The sequence below is a fragment of the Mustela putorius genome, unplaced genomic scaffold (assembly GCF_011764305.1).
Source record: "Mustela putorius furo isolate JIRA1106 unplaced genomic scaffold, ASM1176430v1.1 tig00003834_pilon_pilon_pilon, whole genome shotgun sequence".
Lineage (NCBI taxonomy): Eukaryota > Metazoa > Chordata > Mammalia > Carnivora > Mustelidae > Mustela > Mustela putorius.
Genome location: NW_025421987.1, coordinates 108,672,013 through 108,684,448, shown reverse-complemented (window position 1 = coordinate 108,684,448; position 12,436 = coordinate 108,672,013). Strand labels below are relative to the sequence as shown.

General features: G+C 39.4%; 1 protein-coding gene across 2 annotated transcripts in view; it reads left to right on the top strand.

The window, feature by feature from the left end:
• The window catches only part of DNAJC13 (DnaJ heat shock protein family (Hsp40) member C13), a 124,810-nt gene that overhangs the window by 104,135 nt on the left and 8,239 nt on the right, over positions 1 to 12,436 (top strand). For both annotated transcript variants that reach the window (XM_004762502.3, XM_004762501.3), the window contains 8 exons: positions 1,568 to 1,642; positions 1,860 to 1,972; positions 6,918 to 7,087; positions 7,236 to 7,278; positions 7,621 to 7,794; positions 9,338 to 9,517; positions 9,811 to 9,951; positions 11,691 to 11,834. In XM_004762502.3, the coding sequence (XP_004762559.1) occupies positions 1,568 to 1,642; positions 1,860 to 1,972; positions 6,918 to 7,087; positions 7,236 to 7,278; positions 7,621 to 7,794; positions 9,338 to 9,517; positions 9,811 to 9,951; positions 11,691 to 11,834 (1,040 nt within the window). The remainder of the gene's footprint in view (positions 1 to 1,567; positions 1,643 to 1,859; positions 1,973 to 6,917; positions 7,088 to 7,235; positions 7,279 to 7,620; positions 7,795 to 9,337; positions 9,518 to 9,810; positions 9,952 to 11,690; positions 11,835 to 12,436) is intronic.

The following is a 12,436-nucleotide window of genomic DNA, read 5'->3' as shown; positions in this document are numbered from 1 at the left end:
ATAAGATAAAAATTACCTTGTTTTCAACTTACAGTTCAATTCTGCATTTTTTGTCCTTTATGGATTTGATGCAGATAGAGATTATTACCACCAAAGTGAGATCAGTTTTTAAAAATACACCTGTCTTATTTCTTGAATACAGCCTGCACTGATACAGGCTTCTTTTTAACTATGCAGTTGTCTAACACAGTCGTGTGTGTTCGTGTCAGAATTAACCTTGAGATTGCTTTTCAAAGGCAACTAGTATAATTCCAGCTTCACCACTGACTGTCAGAATACATTACTTACTTGGGTTTGCCAGCCCCTTGGAAGCCACGTTGCTCTTGGCTTACACCTATCTACCTCCTTGAGAATGAGAGCCTTTCTCTTTCATTTTATGCCTTAGTGCCTTGCACACAGTAGTGCTTCAGTGACTAGAATGGAGTTGAATTTCCATTGAATGATGTTGTTTTCTTTAATAAAGAACATTTGAAATAGTTCTCTAAAATGACAGCTTTTGAAAGTCATTTGCAGATTGCTTGTGTCATACCTACAACCTTAGTTGGTTTTTCTTCTTTATAGGTTTTCAGTGGCTTTGTGAGGCTTTAAACAATGCGAAATCACAATGACTTATGAAGTAAAGAATGTTGCAAATTCATAGTTTGAGAACTATAGTCCAGTCAGTATTTTAAGCTTACAGGTGAAGTAGTTGACATCTAGACAGCTCAGCCTACTCTGCTGTCATTAATATGTTAGACTAAATCACCTGTCTTCCCGCTGGTTGCTAAGGAATATTAAATACATAAAATATTTAACCTTCCTAGTATCCCCTCCAAAGATTTACTGTTCTCCTCTGAAACTGTTTCAGCAGTGGTGCATTTTCACTAAAGTGTTGTCGCTTCTCTTAGGATTTTGAATGTGTGTTCTTCTGTATGTGAGCAGAGCCCAGCCCAGGGAGCATCCTTTGTTGTTGCTTCACTGTCAGCTTAATGCTTGATAGCCTCCACCCTTATTGCCAGCTCTTGCCCCTTTAGTCCCCTGTATGTCATTGCTGTTTGACTCTGGAAGAGTTAAAGTCCAATAGCCAAATATACTTTGATGGCAGGCGATGAGAGATATATAGGCTGTGTCTAGAAGGATACTGTCATGTCTTAGATTGCAGCAGTGTCTTGCAATTGCTGCTTCCTACTCACTTCTCTAAGACCAAAGCACCAGATAAAAATGTTGGATTCCTGACCAGTGTCTTCCGTGTGGTGCCAGGAAGTGGAAAGATTTTGCCTGTTTAATGATCAATGAAGTAGGAAGACAGTATGGCACAGTAGTTATGAGTGTGAAGCTTGGAGTCAGACCTCTCGGTAAAACCCAGCTGTGCCACTCACTAGCCATGACACCATGGACTGGTTAAACTGGGCCTTGTCTTCCCCATTCTAACAAGGCCATAATAATACCTGTCACTGGTTATTGTGAAGAGATAAGTATGATAACACTCTGTAGAACACCTAGGCCAGTGCCAGGCCAGAGCTGATGCCCAGTAAATATCAGCTGATGTGATGATGGTGCATTCCTTGAAATATCTTCTATCCTACAGGTCGCCAGCTTGTTTTAGAAACTCTTTATGCTTTGACATCAAGCACAAAAATAATCAAAGAAGCAATGGCGAAAGGTAACGTATAGAGTGCTTTCTCATCCAGTCATGCTCCAAATAAGCTTACTTTGAACTGTTTCTGTACAGTCTGATAAACTAGGAGAATGCTTTAGAAGGCTTAAAAAATTTTAAAAAATCATACTCCATTAAGTTGAAATAAAGTTAAAAATGAATTCAACTGATCAGAAGTCATATTCTTTATAGTATAAATGCTAATTATTTTTTTCCTTCATAGGAGCTTTGATTTACTTACTAGATATGTTCTGCAATTCAACGCATCCACAGGTTCGAACCCAAACAGCGGAACTTTTTGCTAAAATGACAGCAGACAAACTAATAGGTCCAAAGGTGAGCACAAAATAGGTCCTCAGAAAGAAATTATTTAAGATCTGTTACTTTGATATTGATTTCATGAAGTTTACCAAAGTCTGATGGTGAGGCTAAGGACGTGATTTGATGTGAAAGTTGGAAGATCGATATACTTGAAATTGTTGCTCTGCATTACTACTTTGAGAAAAATTATAGATGGAGAAGCCTTTATTGGAATTGAGAAGTCTTAAGACAGTGTTTGGATTATGGTGGTAAACCGTATACCTTCCTTGAAGAAAGAACAAGAGTATATGTAAGGTTTTTTGTTTGTTTGTTTGTTTGTTTAATATTTATTTATTTGACAGAGAGAGGGATCACAAGTAGGCAGAGAGAGGGGGGAAAGCAGGCTCTCCACTGAGCGGGGAGCCCGATGTGGGGCTTGATCCCAGGATCCTGATATCATGACCTGAGCCGAAGGCAGAGGCTTAACCCACTGAGCCACCCACTTCTATCTTTTGACAGAAGATAGTTGGGTTAGACTTTGACACTGTGAGGAGTGGCCTGTGGAAGTAGCTGTAGTGATCTGTGTTCTTAAACGCCCCACATCTTTGTTAGTACAGACATAGCACCTGGGCAAGTAAGTCCATATGGGCACGGAGTGTAACAGCTTCTCCATGTTATAGGGAGGTCTTTCGTCTGGAATCTGAAGATGACTGGATGATCTTCAGAAACATAGTCCTGTTTGTAGACCGTGAACCTGTTAAAACAGTACTTCTGAGTAGAATTCCATCCAGACACAGGTGTAGTTAGTCTCCTTCATTAACTCAGTTTCAGCAGAAGTAGTGCTCGCTGAAGCATTCATTGTCTGTGCCTAGCCGGGGAAGCTAGCACCTCAGAGAAGTGTTTCAGGACTCAAACCCCTGAGCCACCACTTCCAGAGTCAGTCTTACCTCAATAAAACAATCTGGATTTAGGTTTTTTCCCTTGTCTTGTCTCTAGATCGGGATACTGAGAATGTCAGAGTCTCAGAAACAATTTTACTTTGGGAATAAAGTTAACAATTTGTCATCACAAGGGTTGATGAGGGAGATTACATTTGGATTTCTGTAGAAAGGGTCCATAAAAGTATGAGTACTGGTATTTAATACAGAGTTTTCTTAAAGCTAGAGTTGGCTATTACAAAGTTGTAATATCTAATATTACATGATATATATAATGTTTTAGTTGTTTAAACACATACTGGAGTTAACTTTGAGCTCTTTAGTAATTTTTTGTCCATCGAAATACATGAGGGACAGATTTTCTCAAAGTGAATATATTTACACTAAAATTTTTTGTATAGGAACAATACAAGTACCAGCTCCTTCATTGAATGGTTTGCAGGAAGGTATTTTAGAACTGGGAGGTGTAAACTTTTTTCCTTTTTGGTTAACAGCTTTTTTTTTTTTTTTTTTTAAGTTTTTTATTTATTTAATATACAGAGAGAGATCACAAGTAGGCAGAGAGGCAGGTAGAGAAGGGGAAGCTGGCTCCCCGCTGAGCAGAGAGCCCAATGTGGGGCTCGATCCCAGGACTCCAAGACCATGACCTGAGCCAAAGGCAGAGGTTCAAACCTCTGAGCCACGCAGGCACTCTGGTTAACAGCTTTATTGAGATATAATTCACATAGCTACAGTTCACACATGTAAAGTCACCAGTTCAGTGGTTTTATTATATTCACAGATTGGGTAACCACTGTCTGTTTTCTTCAGTGCAAGGGGAAAAAAAAAAAATGTTCCCTTTGGCAGTCACTACCCATTCCTCCTCTTCCAGCCCCTGGCAGCCACTAACTTATATTCTGGATTTGTCTGTCTGGGCAGTTCATATGAATGAAATCATGTAATATGTGTTCTTCTGTGACTGGGTTCTGTCACTTAGCACGTTTTCAAGGTTATTCCATACTGTTCATTCCTTTTTCTTGCCAAATAATACTCCCTTGTATAGATAAACCACACTGTTTTTCCATTTATCAGTTGATGGTCATGTGAATTGTTCCTACATTTTGGCTCTTCTGACTAAAGATGTGTATTTTATTTCTCTGAGAATGGAATTTTTGGATCAGAGGGTACTATTTGTTTAACCTTTGAGGAATTGTCATACTCTTTTCCAAAATGGCTACAGCATTTTACATTCCTACCAGCAATGTCTGAGGGTTCTTATTTCTCCACATCTTCTCTAACACTTGTTATTAGATATCGATTTTGATTATAGCCATCCTAGTGGGTGTGAAATGGTATCTCATGGTTTTGATTTGCATTTCCTTGGTGACTAACAATGTTGAGTATCTTTCATGTGCTTTTGGCCTTTTGTACATCTTTTTTTAGAAAAATAACTATTTGTTTTTATTTTGCTTATTCTTTAAGTGGGTTATCTTTTTACCATTGAGTTGTAATTGTTCTTTATACATTCTGGATGCCAGTCCCCTATCTAGTACATGATTTGCAGATATTTTCTCTCATTCCATGGATGTCATTCTGGTTTTTTTATGGATATTTATTTATCTGAGAGAGAGAGTGTGAGGGGGCAGGGCAGAGGGAGAGAGAGGAAAACCCCAGGCAGGCCCTTCGCCCAACACAGAGCCTGACAAAGGGTTCACTCTCATGATTCTGAGATCACAACCTAAGCCAAAACCAAGATCATATGCTTAACTGACTGTGCCACCCAGGTGCCCCATAGCACATAATTTTTTTAGTTTTGATGAAGCCTAGTCTGTTTTTTTGGTTGCTATTATAGCTTGTGCTGTTTATCTCATATGTTAGAAACCACTGCCTAATCCGAGGTTACAAAGAGCTATACCCGTGTGTCCTCCTACTAGTTTTATAGTTTTAGCTCTTGGATTTACATCCTAGATCCAGCTGAATTAATTTTCATAGATGATGTGAGGTGGGAGTGGGACCAGTAAAATTTTCCTATAAAGGAAAAAACATGGTAACTATTTTATCCTTTTTGGGTCATCTGATTTTTTTCACAAATACTGAACTCTGCCATTGTTACGGGAAAGCAGCCATAGACAGTAACTGTAAATGGTCGTGGCAGTGTTGCAATAAAACTTTGTATACAGGGACGCCTGGGTGGCTCAGTTGGTTAAGCAGCTGCCTTCAGCTCAGGTCATGATCCCAGCGTCCTGGGATCAAGTCCCACATCGGGCTCCTTGCTTGGCAGGGAGCCTGCTTCTCCCTCTGCCTCTGTCTGCCTGTGCTCACTCTCTCCCCCAATCTCTCTCTCTGATAAATAAATAAAATCTTTAAAAAAAAAAAAAAACAGGGCGCCTGGGTGGCTCAGTGGGTTAAGCCGCTGCCTTCGGCTCAGGTCATGATCCCAGGGTCCTGGGATCGAGTCCCGCATCGGGCTCTCTGCTTAGCAGGGAGCCTGCTTCCTCCTCTCTCTCTGCCTGCCTCTCCGTCTACTTGTGATTTCTGCCTGTCAAATAAATAAATAAAATCTTTAAAAAAAAAATTAAAAAACAACAACAACAAAAAAAAAAAACTTTGTATACAAAAACAGGTAGCAGGACAAGTTTGGCTCCTAGTGTGCCCACTCTTGTTCTCGGATAATTGAGTAGCCTTTACGTAACTCTCAAGCCTTATAGTCAAAGAATTTGCATTATATAAATTGTTCTACTTAAATGTTTAATAATATCAGTGAGTGATCACTTCTATTTGATTTCTCTCATGACCTAGAAAAGTGAAATACTTCCTATTTTGTGAATGTTGTCTGTTATGTAATGGACATAACTTCCTTTAGTTCATTGGCTGCTTAGGAAGTTCAGAACTAAATTTGCAGTATATCACTATCAGTTACATAGTTTTTGATGTTTCCCTTGTGTCCAGACTTTATATTAGTCTTTGTTCAAATAAGTTTTTGACTATCTGCTCCATGCCAAGGGCTGAGAATGCAAGCAATGAGCTAGAAAGACTAGGTCAGGGAAACTTTCCAGAAGAAAAGTTTGAGGGGCATCTGGCTGGCTCAGTCAGTTAATCATCTGCCTTTGGCTCAGGTCATGATCTTGGGGTCCTGGGGTCAAGCCCTGCATTGGGCTCCCTGCTCAGTGGGGAGTCTGCTTCTCCTTCTCCCTCCATCCTCCCCCCTGCTTGTGTTCACTCTCTCTTTCAAATAAATAAAATCTTTAAAAAAAAAAAAAAAAAGAAGACGAAGAAGAAGAAAACTTTGAGCATAGGCTCGTGATAATGAAGGAAAGAAAATCATGTGAAGATCTCAGGGGAAAACTTAACACTTCCCAACCTTCATTTTATGTTTGACCTTATGCCTCAAACTAATTTTCAGTGCATGCGTGTGTGTGTTGGATGTATTATTTTTACTGCCTCCCCCCCCCCAGAAGTAATCTCTACACCCAGTATGGGGGCTTGAACTCATGACTGTGAGAGCAAGAGTTGCTTGTTTTACTGACTGAGCCAGCCAGGCACCCTTGTATTATTTTTAAAGCTGCATTTTAAGTCCTTTTTGGAAAGAGACACAGTGTAGTATAAAAGAGAGTATAGCAAAATAAATGACTTGAAAGGCACAAAGGCAGCATGAAAAATATTTGTTTGCAAGGGCAGGGGGCATGATGGAGAGCTGGAGGGACAGGCCAACTAAGGGTATTCTGGGAAGAAGAAACCATGTGTGCAAGGCGTGATCTAGCAAGGTGTGCTCTGGATGGTATATGCATCAGCAATATTGAATCTCTTCAAGGGTCTTAAATTTGAAACAGAAAAAACGAAACTGGATAGATATATAAGAGTGGGCCATATGAGTCTTGTTAAAGTTATCTTTGCATAAACCAAGGTTGATCTCTTCTCCCACTCCAGGTGGTTTGGTTGATAGTTGAGGCCCAGATCAGCCATACCACAAGTAACAGCAGTAATCCACCCTAGAGAAATGCAAAGCACACCAAACACTGAGCTGTCCAATAGGCCTTTTTTCTTTCTCAAATACCCTCATATAGGTCCGCATTACATTAATGAAATTTCTGCCAAGCGTTTTTATGGATGCCATGAGAGACAACCCAGAAGCTGCTGTACATATTTTTGAAGGAACTCATGAAAATCCAGAGCTGATTTGGAATGATAGCTCCAGAGATAAAGTGTCTACAACAGTTAGAGAAATGATGCTAGAGTAAGTAAAGTCTTCAGGTAAATCTCCAAGAAGGACAGATGTTTGCTCCATCATCCATCATCTCTCTAATATTTATTCTAATGTTTAATGAAAGTTTTTTTAATGACTGAAGCTTGATATTCCCCTCTCCTTTTCTTTCCCCCCCAAGGCACTTTAAAAATCAGCGAGACAACCCCGATATAAATTGGAAGGTAAAATACACTTTTATTCAGAGGAAGGAATTTTACATTTATATTTTTTGTAGATTTGTTGTTTTTTAATTCCTACTGAGTCAGTGTAATGACTGTCAGCTATTTTGTCATTAAGACATTTAAGTATTCTCCTGGAAAATAAGGTTATAAATTCAAAAATGGGAATATTCACTTTTTAAGTAAGTAATCAAAACACCATTTTTGAATTTTATTAAGGGAAAATAAAACTTACAGTAATTATAATTTGATTTTGTTAATAACCACTTAATGGGATTTGCATTTTTTGTTTCATGTAGGACTAATGATTAAGTGACTTGACTGTGATTCATTCTTTCTTTAAAGTTGCCTGAAGATTTTGCTGTGGTGTTTGGAGAAGCAGAGGGTGAACTTGCTGTTGGAGGAGTTTTCTTGAGAATCTTCATTGCACAACCAGCCTGGGTTCTAAGAAAACCCAGAGAATTTCTTATTGCACTATTAGAAAAATTAACTGAGCTCTTGGAGAAGAACAATCCACATGTAAGCTTCAGCCAGCAGCAGAACATTTGAATTTGCTAAACATGTTGATGGTGTTTCTGTTAAAACACCATCCTCGTTGACCATACATTAAGAACTGGCTCCCTCTTCTAAAACCGCGGCCACATTTAAATTCAGATATACCTATTCGTCTTTTTTGGTGCATTTCAAAAGTGCAACTCACTAGTAAAAGAATTATTTCTGAACCAAAGTTGGAGATGACTATTGACAGAATGCTGTTTCTGACAATTACAGAGGCTCTAAAAGAATTTTAATTTTAAGGAGAAATGTAAATGTTCAGTACTCCCCTGGAAGCGTGTCCTGCTAGGGTGTGTTCTTCACTCAGCTTTCCATATGTGACCGGGATGACCCTCGTGAAAGAAGAGTAGTTAACAGTTGACAGCAGAGTAGTTAACCATATGAAGGAACCTAGTACCAAAGCCAAGACTACTAGGGAAGCAGAGTGAGAAAGTAGCCTTGGTCTTCATTTGCTGAGTCAAATCCTGGAAATATGTAAGGTTTTGTTACTTAAACCTTTAGACCAAAAATACTTGAGGTACGTGACTTTTGTTATATTAAACAGGCGGGCTATGGGGCAAGGTGAGTAAAGAACCCAGGCTGTGTTATTAGATGGTCCTGGACCCAGTACCAGCTCCACCACTGACTGACTGTGTGATCTGGAGCAGTAGTACCTCGTGGTTCTGCCTCATTTATAGATGGATCATAGCACCTGCCGTTAGGCTAAGGTTTTAATGAATTTTATATATAGAGGGTCCTTAGCATAATGCCTGGCACATGCCAACTGCCTGAAAATTACTAGTTACCAACATTAGATTAGCATAGCTTCGGGAAAAAAATTAGTTTACCAAATATTTGCATATGTCACTTGCCATAGTCAGGTTTTCTCTTCACTAGGATTTTTACTATGTATATAGTTTCCTTAAAAAAAAAAAAAAAATCCTCAAAAGGCAGAAACTTAGGGGGGGAAAAAACACAATATTTTCCTCACATCACCTTTCTTGGTAGGCTCATCCGAATTTCCATGTTCATTTGAGATGCTGCGGTTGTATATGTCTGCATATAATGGTGTAAGTTACAGGTCTTTGCAGTCCACAACAGAAAGTGCCTTATCGCAGCCAGACCTGTTCAGTAGGATTTTTAATAGAACTGGAAAACACATTTCATTATTTTTGCATTCTCCTGAACTAGTGATGTTCCCTGATAACTGACATTTCTCTAACATTGACTACAGCTTTCTAGTAATACCTTTTGGGAGATGATCTCTTAAACCTGCAACAGAAATGAGATATGACGTGTCCCAGTGAAAGGCTGCTTAGAGTAGGATATGACCTTCTTAAAGTCCTAGGAATTCATGCCTCTTTTTCAAGATGGGAAGTTTGTTGTTTCTTTAGGATTTGTGAATCAGTTTTCAAAAATCAGCACTTAGAATTTATAGATCTCTAGGTTAGAATATCAAATAATATCCAAGGGTATTTAGGACTTACTTTGTCAGTATTTTATAGTTTGTTTGTTTTACACCTTCCAGGGAGAAACTCTGGAAACTTTGACAATGGCCACAGTTTGTCTCTTCAATGCACAGCCTCAGCTGGCCGACCAGGTCCCACCTTTGGGCCACCTCCCCAAAGTGATCCAAGCGATGAATCACAGGAACAATGCCATTCCTAAGAGTGCCATCCGCGTTATCCATGCCCTGTCTGAAAACGAGGTATGCATGAATGCATTTTATAGCTTCTAATTCTGGAATTTATGGTCCCCTCTTCCTGATGAATGCACATTGCAGTATCGGTCCCCGTCCTACCATGTGCCTCTCTGCATATGAACCAGCAGTATTATAACAACCCTGAGAGTAGTTCAAATGATGTAATTAATAGGAGACTGAATTTGGGTTCATTATTAAACTTGAGCTGAATGGAGGTTTTCCACATATTTGATTATTGTATTTACTGTGCTATATGAAATACTGCTGTTCTACAAGTAACCTTTTTTTTGGACACTTAGCTGTGTGTTCGAGCCATGGCATCTTTAGATACCATTGGCCCACTGATGAATGGAATGAAAAAGCGACCAGATACTGTTGGTCTAGCCTGTGAAGCAATTAATCGAATGTTTCAGAAGGAGCAGAGTGAATTAGTGGCACAAGTAAGTGATTCTACATTTAGTACTATTTTAGGAAAACAAACATAGCAAATAGATTTTCATTATTTAGCACTGATTTGGTTTCTGTGACTTAAATTTGGTAGGGAGATAAGTTGGGGTTTGTGCGTGCATGATTTTATATTTTATACACATACAGGCGTGCATATATATATACATATATATAAATGTGTATACATGTATGTGTACACATACACTTTCTTTCACACATGTACACACACACACACTCATAAAGGCAGACCAGCTATCAAAAATCTTAACAACTTCAGGGCGCCTGGGTGGCTTATTCGGTTAAGAGTCCAACTCTTGATTTAGGTTCAGGTCATGACATCGGGGTGGTGAGATTGAGTGAGCCCCATGTCAGGCTCTGTGCTGGGTGTGGAGCCTGCTTAAGATTCTGTTTCCCCCTCCTCCTCTGCCTCTCCCCCATCTTGTTCCTGCACTCTCTTTATAAAAATAAGCTAACAAAAGTACCTTTGCGATGTTTAATTTTAAATTTTGGTTTTTTGCTAAGCATTTATTCTTAGCTTGCTTTGTAAAATTTACTTCCTCCTCTTTGGAAGGACTCACTGTCTTTTGATGCCTTCATTTTTTAAGTCATGTTTAAGAAACATGCCAAGATTACTGTCTTTTTCAGAGAGATTACCCTCCCACCTAATGTAGATAGGACTTGGTGGATACTAATGTAGACCAGACACTAAATGAGCAAAACCATTGCAAAAGTGGTCTTTCTAAAATACAATTCTTAAATATAACTGGGTCACTGTTCATCTTAAAAACTCTTCTTTGGTTGCCCATTACCACCAGATGACAAAGTGACAGCTGACATCCTTAGCCTCAGTACAAGGTCCTGCATCTTTATATCTGGCCCTCCAATTCTCCTGGCCCCTTTTCCTCTTCCATCTTATATCCCCTTCCACAACTTGCCCCTCATTTAGGCAGGTTAGAAGTACTGGGTACCTCTCAAAGAGGTAACCGCATACTTTGGAATTAGAACTTAGGATTGGCTTGAAGGGGTTGTTGTATTGAAAAAACTTGAGCTAGTACTACCCCTTGATGGCTCTGTGACCTCAGGCATGACGCATAAACTTAGACCATTCAGATTCCTCAGCTGAAATAGTTCTGAATCCTTCCAGGGCTGTTAGGAGAATGCTATCTGTAAAGGGAGGTACACTCACTGTTAGTTACTTCTCCCTCTTCCTTTGGAGCTTCAGGGTGGGTAGGGAAAATTGTGTGATACCTGAGTATTATCTAACTTTTAATAGGCTGATGGGAAATGTTTGGTGAATGCAAAGATTGATGTTTTAAGAAAACGTGAAAAAAAATTTGTGCCCATTAGTGTGGAGTGATCAAAGGAAGCAGTCCAGTGTAGTGGCTAAAGGTCATGTTCTGCATTCTGTGGGCCAACATACAGATTCTGTCACTGCCTGTGATTATCAGGTTTTACCTCTGTGTGATGATTTTTTTCATCAGTAATAATCCTAGTGCCTATGCTGTTACATGTTGTGAGGATTAAGTAAAATGATCAGTCTACAGCATTTAGAACAGGTAATGGTACGGAGTAAAATAGAGTGTCATTATCATTAGATCTATAGAAGAAATCTTTATCTGCATTAAAATGAAAGGAAGGAGGTTGTCTTCTTCCAGGTATGGTTCCAGGGTGAAATTGTTTCTTTGGTGAATTTCTTTCAGCATATTTATATATGTTCAATATTCTCTTCTAGGCCCTGAAAGTAGATTTGGTCCCATACCTCTTAAAATTACTCGAAGGTATTGGCCTTGAAAATCTCGACAGCCCAGCAGCCACGAAGGCTCAGATTGTTAAAGCTCTCAAGGCCATGACTCGAAGCCTGCAGCATGGAGAACAGGTGGGTCTGCACGGGGGTGACTTTAGCTGGTTGGTAACAGTAGGGTAGTCTCCGAGCCAGGGGTGCTGGCCATGGATGATCTGTGCGCCTCTCTTCATAGACTCAAATAGTCACTTGGGGGGGGGGGGTTCTTTTTTGGAATACTGATAGTGTGATGTACATTTCAGGAAGAAAAATGCTGGAATTCTTCAGCATAAAAGAATATGGAGCATTTAGTGCTGATTGAGGTTAATATTTAGTTGTAGGATTTTTTGCCAGGCAGTGATAACTAACCATAATGATTAACAATCCCATAAGGCCATTTTCGTTTATCCTCTTTCTTTGTTAACACTTAACAGTGTGTGTCAGCCACATGCTTGTGCTGACTTCCACCTGGCCCAGTAATTTAATTTTCCTCTTTGGCTTTATTTGTATTGTTGCTTCTGAGGAGTTCCTCATTCAGTGTTACCATCCAGCATTATCTACTAAAGCTCTCTCTGTTTTTATTTTTTAAATTCAGGTGAAATTTACACAACAAGGGATTAACCATTTTATTTGTGTTTCACCATATTAACAGTGTTGTGCCACTGCCACCTTATCTGGTTCCAAAACATTTTATCACC